Source organism: Hoplias malabaricus, chromosome 14, assembly GCF_029633855.1.
Source record: "Hoplias malabaricus isolate fHopMal1 chromosome 14, fHopMal1.hap1, whole genome shotgun sequence".
Taxonomy (NCBI): Eukaryota; Metazoa; Chordata; class Actinopteri; order Characiformes; family Erythrinidae; genus Hoplias; species Hoplias malabaricus.
This window is the reverse complement of record NC_089813.1, coordinates 40,087,453-40,101,635: the sequence shown is the minus strand read 5'-3', so window position 1 is coordinate 40,101,635 and position 14,183 is coordinate 40,087,453. Positions and strand designations below refer to the sequence as shown.

Sequence of the window (14,183 nt, the reverse complement as noted above, 5' to 3'; positions counted from 1 at the left end):
CACTCCTGTTGCAAAAAGCTGTTGCTATGATTAAATGCCAGGCTCACACAAAAGACACTTCAGAAGTGGCACGAGGAAATGCTTTTGCAGATGAAGCAGCGAAGAAAGCAGCCGATAATGACCTAATGTTTTCTCTTTTCCAGGAATCCTGTGTTCCGGAGCACCACCCTCTCACACTCTCACACACAGAACTAACCTCGCAGGCCTCAGAGGCAAAGCGTTCTGCTTGGCGCAAAGCAGGATGTGTTTTCAAGGACGGAATGTGGCAAGCTTTAGATGGTAGGCCTTGCCTGCCCTCTGCTTATTTTCCCTATTTTGCAAAATTGTCTCATGGAAGAGATCATGCATCTAAAGGGGCTATGGTATCTGCAGTACAGTGAATCTGGTACACAAAAGGGTTCACTATTTTTGCACAAAGATTTTGTGAAAAATGTCTTTTATGCGCCCAGCACAATGCAGCTCAAGGCATTAAAATAACACCAGGGGCACATCCTCCACCCAAGGAGCCATTTGAACATTTGCAGATGGATTTCATTGAACTCAACCAGTGCGAGGGGAAAAGGTATTGTCTGGTGGTAGTGAATATGTTTTTTAAATGGGTTGAGTGCATTCCTACCAGCAAACAAGACGCTCAGGCAGTGGCCAAAGTTTTGATTCAGCACATTATTCCTCGACGCATTGGGAGTGACAATGGACCAGCTTTTATCAGCACAGCACTCACTCAGCTGGAAGAGAAATTGGGCATTGATGTGAAATTACACTGTGCATATCATCCACAGAGTGCAGGAGCAGTCGAGAAAGAAAATGCAACAATCAAAAGCAAGCTTCAGAAATGTTGTGTAGAAACAGGGCTCAATTGGGTGCAGGCATTACCACTGGTTTTGATGTATATGCGGATGCGAACCAGAACCAAAACTGGTTTAACACCTTTTGAAATTTTGTTTGGCAGACCACCGAGATGGGGTTTGGATCCACCAGGCCACATGGACGACATGGGACTCATGGAAAACCACATGTTGTCCTATTGTAAGAAATTACTAACAATTTTGCGTTCTGTTCACTCACAGGCAGCAGCAGCCTTGCCTAAACCATTGGAGGGGAAGCTACACTCTCTAGAACCAGGAGATTGGGTGGTGATAAAGGATCACAGGCGTAACCACTGGAAGAATCAACGGTGGTTGGGGCCTTTCCAAGTCCTGCTCACTACTGAAACTGTGGTGAAGGTCGAGAGACACACACACTGGATCCACGTGTCGCACTGCAAAAAGGCACCAACCTTACAGAGGGATGACAGCGACACCGCGAAGCAAGAATGAAAGATTACCAACTGTTAATCATGTGGGTGATGTTGTAGGCACCGGCATTGGCTGGGTCATTTCCAGGTTCAGGCTATCCCAGCGGCACCATACGTTCAGGTACAAATCTTTGGTATCAAAAAGCTAAATACGCTGTCACAACAGCCATAAATTCATCATGTTATGTCTGTATGGGGGCACGGGACGTTCCAATTATCATGCCGTTTCCTTACAATGCTTCCACTTGTGCCAAAATACATGAGAAAAATGCATCCAGATCCATTAAAGGTAGAATGCTTACTGCAGGGGAATAAAGATAAAATGTGTAAGGATGAAGCTATCCTACATCAGTCAATAAAGGGGGGCTTTATGTGTCCTAGAGCACTGCTGGCTCCAAAACATTCAACTATTCAGTTATACATCGTGAATGTCCCACATGGCTTAAGTCCTTCTTGTCCCCCACAGGTATAATTGAAAACCCAGATGATTATGTTGACAATTTGAACGCTCCCTATGAGTGTTACACTAGAAACTTGTCAAAAGATGTAATGTGTGTTGTAGCAAACCGCTTGCGCCCCTGCGCGATAGAAGTGGGACATTTTCCAGGGCATTGCTCCATCATGTGGGTGGTTGATCAAAATCAAAGGGTGTTTCAACTGGGGTCTGATCACACAACTACATTTCAGAACATGTATACTCTCTATCCCCCACGCTACACGCTCCTGGTGACCCAATGGAGACCAAGGGCTGACATATTTTGGCAGTGTGATAACGGAGGTCGTCTTAGATCGACCCTTCTTTCAAACTGGACAGGTACATGTGCTCTGGTTATGTTGGCAGAGCCAACACTTATTTTCCCTGGATCCAAATTGTCTAACCTTCCGACTAAAAAGGTGATTTACAGGGCCAAGAGAGATTTTTTGGGGGACCGTTTGATCTACTTAGATGCAATAGGCATTCCACGTGGGGTCCCCGATGAATTTAAAGTGCGGAACCCTATAGCAGCAGGGTTTGAGTCTATTTTTATATGGGTAACGATGAACAAAAATGTGGATTGGATAAATTTCATATGGTATAATCAACAGCGTCTGGCTAATATGACTCGTGACACACTGAAAATTCTGGGGGAACAGTTGCATTACACTTCACAAATGACATATCAGAACCAAATTGCCCTAGATATGGTTTTGGCCGAAAAGGAAGGTGTATGTCACGTGTTTGGTGATCGCTGCTGCACTTACATTCCTAATCACACAGCAGCAAACGGGTCATTCACTGAGGCAATGAAGGAGTTAACTTTTACTGAGGAGTTGTATGAAGTGTATGAATTTTCAGGTATAAATAATGACTGGATGGCTTGGTTTGATTCCTATTTTGGCAAATGGGGAGCATTGGGGCTGAAACTGGCTGTCACGCTAATCATTTCTCCATCAGTATTTGCACTAATCAGATGTTGTATTATTCCCTGTGCCAGAAGCCTAATCATCAAAATTATTGAACAAGCTGTTGGTATGCAATTCAGTATGGTGAGTGCAGATGTGTACACGGAGCTTGACCCTGCAGCCGAGAAAAATCCGCTGGATGAGATGCCTCTTGAATTGCCCCAGCCACTCCATGCCTCATTTGATGAGAAGTAAATTTTTATTTAATTTTCATAAATGTTTTTCATTTATTCACTTTTGATTTATTGATGCTGATTTCAGGTTGATTTTATGATTTTATACATTTAAATAATCATATGATATAATCATTCGACATGTAATCATATCACGTGTAATCATTTAATATGTGTTTTTTTTAATGCATGAGTTATGATGCCTAGACTGAAAGCTTAGCTATGGTTGATGTTATCTTTTGCATTTTCTATTTGCAATATTATGATTAAAGATTTAAATCATAAAAAGAGAGGAATGTAATGGAAAAATGCAGATTAACACTAATGAGTAATGTTTTATAATAACTAATGACAAAAGATATGGGGTTTTGATTAATCTTGGTTAATTCTTAGTCATATAGTAGGCCTTAGTGCTTGAAGTTGTGGTTACGGTGACCTGTGGAAAATTACAGGTCTGAGCTGTTATGTGTTGTCTGAATGTCTGAAGGACATTCTTACCATTTTTCCACCAATAAGGGAATGTTTGGGTTAAAACGTTGCTGGTGTACGTGACTGGGGCTCTATATGTATGACTTGATTTGTTCAATAAACTCGTGAGATAAGAGAGAATCTTTGACTGTGTGTCTTATTCCTTTGTTCTCCCCAAAGAATTCTTTGAGCAATTCATCTATCGATCTTCCCTTCTGGTTTCATTTATTAAAAAGGAAAATTTCCATAACATTCAACAAACTCAGTCTTCATCTACACAGTCATCCATTTTCAAAGCAAAGAAATGTGAAATTTTACAAAGGAGTGTTTCAAACCAAAAGGAATCAGAAGTGAGTCTGTAACAAAACACAGCTGGTATCAATTCTCAGGCCATTTCTGTAAACACAGCCTATACATGCACATAAATAGATCCCTGAACGAGTGGATGCTGTCTGTAGCCACTGGACATGGGTTAATCTGCTGTACATTTTCTTACAGTGAATAATTTAACTTTATACCTCTTCATTATATAAAAAAGAGCAGTTTGCTTCCACACTGATAAAGCTACATATCCTCACTGCACTACTCTGGTCAAAGATTGGATCTGAATCTGAAGCACAAAGCATATAAATGAACATAGATTTATTGATGGAGCTCACTACAGGAAATTTACTGTACATTCTCTCAGCTAAAATGATCTTTGTTGATGAAAGTAAACAATCTGAATAACTCTACTCTCACAGCCAGTGATTTATCTGTTGCTCAATGAATGTGATATTTCCACATCCCTGCTCTTCAGAGAAAGCCTTGCGACTACATCGTCTCTATGTTTAGTTTTCTTTGTGTTCTGTGTGTGATCTCCACATTGTGTGAGTTTCATCATAAATGGTCAAAACAAAAAGCTCAAAAACATAGAATTCAGTTTCACATGATTTTTTATTTATCTTCACATTCATTAAATGTTAGAAATGCTTATAACTTCAACCAAACAATTACTCTTGAGGATATTTGTGTTCTCTCTCTCTCTCTCGCAGTTAAATGGTTTAAACCCTAAATGTAGTTATTACCCTGATATTAATAAAAACAGTTTAAAACTATTGTACATCCTCTAAACCTCTAAAGACATTCCACTCCACTGAGAGTAAAACTGGCCTGTAGTAAAATGATGTATAACTTGATTACATATAACACAACCTTATATAACGTTACAACACAAAAATCACTCCACAGACTGTAGACACTGCATATAATTTGAGATGAGGACCTGAGCCCTGCATGTTCCATTGTCTTATGAAGGCATATTATAAAATGTATAATTGTTAGGTTAAAAATAATGAGGTGTGTTAAACTCAGATGGAATGGACTAAATCTAACCTCAGAAATGAAGTTATAAATATATAATTTTTGTATTTATCAGAAGCCTTGGAGTCAAAGCCCTGGCGCCATTAATTAATTAATTTATTTATTGATTTATTTATTTGGTTTTGCATTTATTTTGCTATTTGTGACATCTAACTAAAGAAACTCTATCTTGTCACCGAATCTCTGAAATATCCCCATTTTCTATTTTCTTCTCTTCTTTTTGAGTTGGTTGATCTCCTTCTCCATCTCTTGACTTTTCTCCAGAAACCCTTCCATCTTTATCCGTGTCTGCTCCTGAAAACAAAATAAAACATAAGGAAACAGTAGATTCTTTCTCTGTGTGATATGATAGAACTCTATCTGAATACAGTATGTATCTGCACTGTGTATGGTGCAGTATTTTCAGGATTCTGTCTCTGTTCCACAACTAGCTGCTGCTGTACAGAAGCTGATAGAGAAATATATTTGCTTTTCTAGTAACTTTTATTCTGCATTTTGTACAACATGTTATTTTGTATATTTTTAAGTATATGCTTAATATATATCACCACTGTCCAATGAAAAACATGAATCTTCAAAACAGTAACTTTACAGAAGGAAAAATTACTTCTTAACTTTCATTGGAAGTGAATGTAAAAAAGATTTTATTCAGAGTAATTTTGGAGTGTTTTTATTGGTCATTCATCATGAGATTTACACACAGTGTGGAGGACTGCTGCTGTGTGCAAATGATGCAGTAAACCACACACAAACAAAGACACACAAAGACACACACACACACACATGTTTTTATTTGGACAGCCATGATATTTTATTGATTGCTCTGCATACATTGTTAGAACCCTTTCCCCCTGTTCTTCAGCCCTCAGGACCCCCACAGAGCAGGTGTGATGTGGTGGTGGATCATTCTCGGCGCTGCAGTGACACTGACGTGGTGGTGGTGTGTTAGTGTGTGTTGTGCTGGTGTAGAGTGGATCAGACACAGCAGTGCTGCTGGAGTTTTTAAACCCTGTGTCCACTCTCTGTCCACTCTGTGAAGTCATCTGTCCACATGTAAAGTCAGAGACAGTAGCTCATCTGTCGCTGCACAGTGTGTGTCGCTCGTCCTCTAGTCCTTCATCAGTGACACAGGACGCTGTCGGCTGGATGTTTTTGGTCGGTGGACTGTTCTCAGTCCAGACACTGAGGGGTTTAAAAACTCCAGCAGCACTGCTGTGTCTGATCCACTCTACACCAGCACAACACACACTAACACACCACCACCATCAGAGTCATCACTATCAGACACCATCAGAATCACTGTAGTGCTGAGAATGGACTAAAAGTACCTCACCTTAAACTGAGCGTCTATCGTTCTCTGAATCTCTTCTCTGTGACGTTTTCCCTCTTCTTCCATTTCTTCTTTAGCTGCTCTTTATGTTCCTCATGGGATTTCTGCTGATCCCGAATCAGCTGTTCCTGGATTTTCATCTGTTCTTCTAAATATTTATTTGTCTGCTCCAGAACATCTCTTTCAAGTTTTTCCTCTACAGGAAACAGAGGGAAAATGAGAGAGAAGAAAGACTTTATGGCTTTTTTGTAACTGCACCACTATATGTTTTACCTTGTATCTTCTGCTCAGCTTCACTAAGGGAGCAGTCAGCAGCCAGAATACTGCATCCAACCTCACTCTTCTCTCTCAGATAAGCTGCCAGAACCTCTTCACTCTGAGAGAAACACAAGAAGAATATGAATCAACACTGGCTTTAGATCTGAACCCTTCCACAGCTGTCAGTGTCCATCCTTCCACTTAAAGAAAAATAACTCTGGGTCTGAAAGGATGTGGATCTGGAGAGAAGAAACCAGCACTCTGAAAAGCAGACACACACAAAAGAAACTGAACTTAAACTGAACAGAGGTGGCTTTATTACTTTATATCTGTTTTACTTTGAAGTGTGTAAACTTGCACAAAGTGGGTCAGATCATCAGAAGGAGGAAGTATCACCTACTTCAGAGTTTTGGAGGTGTGACTGCAGATATTTCAGTGATTCCTGAAAAGTTTACAATCTGGAATTAAGGTGAAGAGAGGAACAGGTAATAATCTAAGTGGTAATGTGATGTGTATAAAAATATAATAAGCCTCACACTTACACTTCCTCCTCTCTCTCACAAACATACATACACACACATGTCTGTTAAATATTTTATCTGATGCTAAAGTTTGTCATATACATCAAACTTATTTTCTCCTACCAAATAATACTACAAAGCACGTTTACATTATCAATGTGATTATATATTTAAATTGATACAAACTACTGATTATTTTACTGTACACTGAAATATCCATTTTTAAAAGCTTTAGCCTTAATAATGGACCATGTGATTAATCGTGATTGTTCATTCATCCATCCAATGTCTGAAACCCTTATCCAATTTTGTTCAGTAGTGGGTCCAGAGCCTACCTGGAATCACCGGGCGCAAGGGAGGAACACACTCTGGAGGGGTCCTTCGCAGGACGACACACACTCACACACTCACACCTACGGACACTTGAGTCTCCAGTCACCTACCAACATGTGTTTTTGGAGCGTGGGAGGAAACCAGAGCACCCGGAGGAAACCCACGCAGACACAGGGAGAACACACCACACTCCTCACAGACAGTCACCCGGAGGAAACCCACGCAGACACAGGGAGAACACACCACACTCCTCACAGACAGTCACCCAGAGGAAACCCACGCAGACACAGGGAGAACACACCACACCCCTCACAGACAGTCACCCGGAGGAAACCCACGCAGACACAGAGAGAACACACCACACTCCTCACAGACAGTCACCCGGAGGAAACCCACGCAGACACAGAGAGAACACACCACACTCCTCACAGACAGTCACCTGGAGGAAACCCACGCATACACAGAGAGAACACACCACACTCCTCACAGACAGTTCTCACATTACCTGCTGCTCCACTGTGCCACACTAATCATGATTAATATCAGAAAATTGTGCAATCAATTAGTCACGTGTACTGATATTTTTGTTGAGACTTCTGTGTCATTCGTTGCTGAAAATGAAATTTCTGAGATTTTTACAGTCATGTGATTTATGCAGTAAAATGATAATACAATTAAATTGTTTTTTCTAAATTATGACTCACCATAAGTCCTAGTCCTTTCTTCAGTTTGTATTTTTGAACTGCTCTCTCCAGGTCTCTGCAGAAGCTTGAGTATCCTCCCGGGCGAAGATAAGCCCCCTCCCTGATGCCCTCCTCAAGAGGACTGAACACTTGAGAGATAACACTCCTGCTCAGTTTACGAGATTCCTCCTTATTCTGTGTAACCAGCTCCCCATACTCACGCTCCAGCTGTTTCTGTGCGCCATGGAACAAGAGGAATGTTTACTGCTCATTCTCCTTCCTGCATCAATCTGAGGTTTTAAATCAGAAAAAAACACCACATTTCGTACCTTCAGCTCCTTCTGGTATTTCTGGTCCAGGTCGTTGAAGGAGCCTCTGATGAAGATGCTGATGGCCTCCTTCTCTACGGCTGAGTGAATGTCAGAAAGCTCCTGCTGAGTCTCTATGAGGAACTTAACTTTTTTGATCATCTCACTGTGGTAAAAGTCTATGGCTTCAGTTACTGCTCGACTGCTCTGGATCCGAGACAAAGACTCAACAGCGTTGTCCAGAGATGGAACCTGACCACTGCTGATCGCCTCTACGTACATCTGAGCCAGCGTGGCCAACACTGAAACACAGTTCAGATGCATTAACTTGAATGTTGCAATATTAAATATATCATAATATACTGCTTAATTTCTAAATTCCAATGATTTCCACTCCCATTGACACATTCAGTATGGACCACTGAAGTCAAGGAGTTGTAGGTTTGTCCAGAGAATCTACATGCAGAAGCTAACACTGCTCTGAATTACCAGTGCATTAAGAAGTGAATCACCCTGCAGCTCTGACAACACAACTTCTGAAGTCAAAACACAGTTGAACCATATCAGAAAAGGCTTGATAATTACCTTTAGAGCCAGGTCCCATTGGAATGAACTGGATTTCAGCACAAAAACCTCCCAAAAATGTTTTATTTAACATTACTGGGGACAGCCCCCAAATCTAGTGAATCATGCACATTATTCAAAATATGTTTATGTATAGTTTAGGTACACCGTGTGTTAGTACATTTGTAGACACTTTTTTATGAGCGCATACAGCTATATTTCTGTTCCCCATTGTGGAATCAGATGTTCCACTGTCAACAACTTTTACTCAGAATTTGTACTTTGAAATGTGAACTTGCAATTTAACTGTGATTCATTTACAAATTTTAATGTGTGTGTGTGTGTGTGTGACCTTGTGTGAGGAAATATGGAAGCTTCCACATGGAAGCTTTTTTTTGGTCAATGACAGAAATGCCTTTATTTATTTTTACCAACTTAAACATACACTGTAAAAAAATGTCAAAATGTATAAGAAATTACAGTACGTTACCTACATCTTAAAATTCTGAAAAAACATTTAATGGCAAATGGACTGAAAGAAATGGTTAAATAGCTTAAATAAGCAGCTGTTACATTAACTGATATTGAAAGTAAGGACAGTTTTGCCTTACCCATTTCCGCAGTATTTAGGAAAACCATGTTACTGTGGCATTGAGATAACAGTAGATCAATACCTTAATTGTTGAACTAGAGTTAGTTAATAACACAAGACCCATTATTTTTTTGTCTCTCTATCAGAAGGCGGTCAATTTGCCTCTGCATCTCATTATTTCTGTCCTGAAGTCCTTCATGTTTGCGCCGCATTTCCTCCTGAAAATAATACATCAAACATGAAATACAATAGAGTCAGTCTGAGAGCATGCAGTACATTCACTTAAAGCTGGAGCAGGAGATTTTGCAGAAACCTGTGTCATCATTATTACAGAAACACAGCCAGCTTTAACACTACAGTTACAATCCAGCCACACAGTCATCTTAGATACCATAGCAATCACCTAGCAACACCTAAACAATCAATACCTTAGAAATCATAGCAGCCACCGAACAATACTTAAACAATCACTTTAGATACATATGCACACACAGCTGGTAAAACGTGTGCATGAATCTTTCAGCAATGAACCTCAGTCAGTGACTCAGTAAGAGTTTAAATTTAAATATATAACCTGTAACATTTTTCATTATTACCTTATACTGAGCATCTAGAGTTCTCTGAATCTCATCTTTATTGCGTGCTCTCTCTTCTTCCAGTTTCTTCTTCAGCTGCTCCTTATGCTCCTCATGGGATTTCTTCAGATCCAACACCATCTGGTCCTGGATTTTCTTTTGTTCTTCTAGATATTTATTCTTCTGCTCAAGAACATCTCTCTGAAGTTTTTCCTCTACAGAAAACAGAAAGATGTACAGTCATGAAAAACCCACAATATTATAACTGTATTTCTCCTTGTTTTCCCACTCTGTTTACTTACCGTTTAACTTCTGCTCAGATTCACTAAGGGAGGTGTCAGCAGCCAGAATACTGCATCCAACCTCACTCTTCTCTAACAGATAGGTTGTCAGAACCTCTTCACTCTGAGAAAAATAAAGCAAAGATGTTGGGTTGTATGTTAAAATTTGAACACCACTGGGCAAATTAATACATTGATGTTTCACTTTTATGTTGAAATGTAATGTGAATACACTGGGAAAATATTCTAAATTTTCTGCCTAATATTTCTGTCTAAGAATCTGTTCTTTTTTCAGGTGTGGTAAAAGGAGTTGAATATAAATGTGAGGATATTTTTAAGAGCAGAAAATGACTAAAACTATAACAAACTGCCTGGGCATGGTTCTCTTATCCTTCTACTAAGTTAAATCAATGAATGTTTCTGATTTGAGTATTTAACATCGTGGGCCCACATGTGTTAAAATATCTTTTAAGATTATATTTTATTCCCAACATTCAGCACTCTTTCAAAGGTGTGTTATAACAAAGCTCAAGTACACTCTTCACATAAACAAAGGGTTGTGTTTAAAGATGTGATTCAGTGAAAACTGAATCAGTAATTGATTTCTAAAGCAAAATTAGGTACTTATCCTAGGTGGGTTTATTCTCAAATGCAAACTGTGTAAAAATAGGGTGTAAATTGGGAATCTACTTATTTGAGTAATGTTAAATATTTAACCAAAGATTGATAAAGCCATAAGAGAAGGCACAGGTATAAACACTATAATACATGTTTGAAACATTAAGTAAACATTAAATATTTTGTACGTGTGTATTGGATTGTTATTTCGCATTAAGTTGTTTTTACTTTGTTATTTATTTATATAGAGGAAGAAGGGGGAAAATAGATCGAATCACAGAACACATTTTTGTAAAACTGCTCGCTGAGCGGCTCTGAAAATACATTGAACTCTATGGGAGCCGAAACCCTCTCGTGATGACATCACATGCGCTTGCCATCCCCCACTCAAGTGAATGGAGAGATATTGAAGGAGGGATTAAACAGGACGTAAACAGCACATTTTCATTGTGTTGGGTCTCGGTGTGCTGGGGTCTGACAGTCTGAAATCTTGTGGCCATAGCTTCAAAATTGGTTGATTTGGCCAATGCATTCCTATGGAAAAAATTCCCACTTTGGAAGGGCATAGGATGTGTTTCGCGGCTATAGCATGAAAACCCTAGGAGGAGTAGCATTTTACATTTTGCGAATATAATAATAATAAGAAAGAAGAAGGAAGAAGAAAATGGAATAATACGATTTCGAAGAATAGCAATTTGGCTTTGACACACCAAATTAATGATACTCTAAAGGAATATTGCAAGAGAGGGAGAGAGTACAGAGAATGTGCGAACAATGCGTGGTCAAAATTAATGATGCACCACATGAATTACACGTTTGCGCACTATAATGTTTGGCTTTTTTGGGTCACGGTAACCTAGGCAGGCCTTTTATATGGAATCAAAACATTTCACCACCCAGCTTTTGAAAAACACGAGAAGAGTAAAGAGCACATGAACATACCACAAACTGTAGATAACAGGTGCAGCCTTGATTAGAAATCCAATCACCCCCTGGACAGGTGGCAGGATAAACTCAATGAAGAACAGTGTCAAGCACTGTGTATTATTTTTTCTGATTTTCACAAAACAAAGCATGCCCATCCCATGCGTTCATATGAGGAGAACATTGTGCTTTTTAAAAGGCTTGGAGTGAATGCTGGGAATGGATATCATTCACAAGAATGGAGAGCCTGCATCATGCAGTGCATTGGACAGTCAGTCAGTTCAGAACTGAATGAAAAACTGAAGGTGGCTGAATTCTGGGGTGTGTTTTTGATGGATCAGAAGACATAACAACACTGGAGCAGGAAATTGTGTACACTGTGTCTTTGTCTAACAAGGGAGAGATTACCTCCAATTTCCTTGGATTAACTAATCTGCGTGTGAACTGAACGGCACAGGACGTAGTGAATGGTCTTCCATGCTTGTGGTTTAGTGTTAGGGGCGCGGGGTGCGGACTGAAGGAGGGCGGACGCAAACGCTTAGAACACAGACTTTAATTACAAGAACTTCACGAAACAAACACTAACAAACTAGGGGGCATGAAGCGGGCATGAAACGAGCACGAGAAACGAGGCAAACAACACGGAGAAGAATACAAAGAACAAAGCGAATATCACGAAGAACAACTAACATAGCAAACCATACGAAGACCAATGCTATAATCTGAAGAACAGTACAAAGAATAACAAGGGAGCAATGCACACGAAACAACGAACAGAGAACACGAAACCAGGAACCGAGAACATGGGACAAGTAACTAGGAACAATGAACGACAAGAGGAAGTGAGACGAGAGGGCTTAAGTAACACAACAAACGAGAAACACCTGAAGACAATAACAAGGGTGACGTAAAAGAGGCGGAGACGAAGGTAATAAACAAAACAAAGCCATGTGCGGAGAACGAAACAAACCTGACGAGACGTGAGTGTGACAGTTGCCCCCTCCTGAACGCGCAACTCCCGGGGCGCATAACCTAGACCCCCCAGAAGCTGGCGCAGGAGGGAGCATGGAAAACAAGAGACTAAGACAAGGAACCGTGGGGCTGGAGACAAGAGACTAGAATAAGGACAGAACAGAAGACTAAAGACGGGTGGCAAAGCGCTGAAACGAAGAGAGCGGACTGGGGACAGAACTAGAAACAGGGGACGGGAATCGTGAGAGGAAGGAAGACAAGGCAGGAGCAGACACACATGACTGGACAGTGTGCTGGACATGAGGCACAGGGGACCGAACATGAGACAGGACAGAAGGTTGAAACGGGGACTGATGCAGGACCGGGGCAGAGACAGGGGACTGAAACTTGGATTGGACAGGAGGTGGGACTTGTGGCAGGAAAGGACTATTCTGAACGGGAGTGCTTACGTGAGACAGGACGGGAGTGGACAAATGTGACTGGACAGGCTGCTTAACATAGGAAGGGAACGAGGACTGGACAGGGGCTTGAAAAGGGGCCTGGACAGAACTAACAGGGGACTGGACCGGAGTGGAAACCGGGGGAGAGACACTGGACTGGAACATAGACTGGACGGGTGCTGAGACGGAGGATCTATACTGGGAGTGAGCAGGGGACAGGACATGAGTATGTGCTTGGACAGGGCTAGGCAGGGGAACAGGTACCAAAACGTTTACGGGGACGGACACGAACACGGTAACAGGGACAGGAATAGAAATGAAATCAGACACGGGTACAGGGACAAGCACAGAGACAGGAACTAGGACAGGTACAGACAGTGGCATCAAAATAACAAGGGGGTGCCCAGGACTGGCAAATGTCTGCGGGGCAGTCCGGGGAACCAGCCTGGGCACAGCTCTGGGGATCGACCCCAAAGTCCTTGGGGCCATCCTCCGGGTACGACCAGAAGTGACCATATCTACAGTTACCGGGGCAGACACGGCCGTAGCAACAGTCTCGGGCAGAGGAGCGGCTGGTCGCGCCGCTTGCACGAGCAGAGGAGCAGCTGAGGGAGTCGCACCCATGGAGACTGGAGATCCTGCGACGACGTCCACGGAGACAGGGGAACCTGCAGCGACGTCGTCCATGGAGACAGGGGAACCTGCAGCGATGTCGTCCACGGAGACAGGAGAAACTGTGACGACGTCCACGAAGGCAGAGGAATCTGCGACGTCTTCCACAGAGACAGGAGAAACTGTGACGACGTCCACGAAGGCAGAGGAATCTGCGACATCGTCCACGGAGACAGGAGAAACTGCGACGACGTCCACGAAGGCAGAGGACTCTGCGACGTCGTCCACGGAGACCGGAGAAACTGTGACGACGTCCACGGAGGCAGAGGAATCTGCGACGTCGTCCACGAAGGCAGGGGAACCTGCAGCGACGTCGTCCACAGAGGCAGGGGAACCTGCAGCGACGTCGTCCACGGAGGCAGGGGAACCTGC

The 14,183-nt window shown here is 41.8% G+C and overlaps 1 protein-coding gene and 1 pseudogene across 2 annotated transcripts in view; both read right to left on the bottom strand.

The window, feature by feature from the left end:
- Nucleotides 1-4,396: 4,396 nt before the first annotated feature.
- On the bottom strand, nt 4,397-9,352 carry LOC136665632 (guanylate-binding protein 1-like; annotated as a pseudogene).
- Nucleotides 8,924-14,183, bottom strand: part of LOC136665932 (guanylate-binding protein 1-like) — a 29,110-nt gene continuing 23,850 nt past the window's right edge. For both annotated transcript variants that reach the window (XM_066643811.1, XM_066643812.1), the window contains exons 9-11: nt 10,207-10,309; nt 9,926-10,119; nt 8,924-9,547 (exon numbers count right to left, since the gene is read on the bottom strand). In XM_066643811.1, the coding sequence (XP_066499908.1) occupies nt 9,431-9,547; nt 9,926-10,119; nt 10,207-10,309 (414 nt within the window). In that variant the 3' untranslated portion in view covers nt 8,924-9,430. The remainder of the gene's footprint in view (nt 9,548-9,925; nt 10,120-10,206; nt 10,310-14,183) is intronic.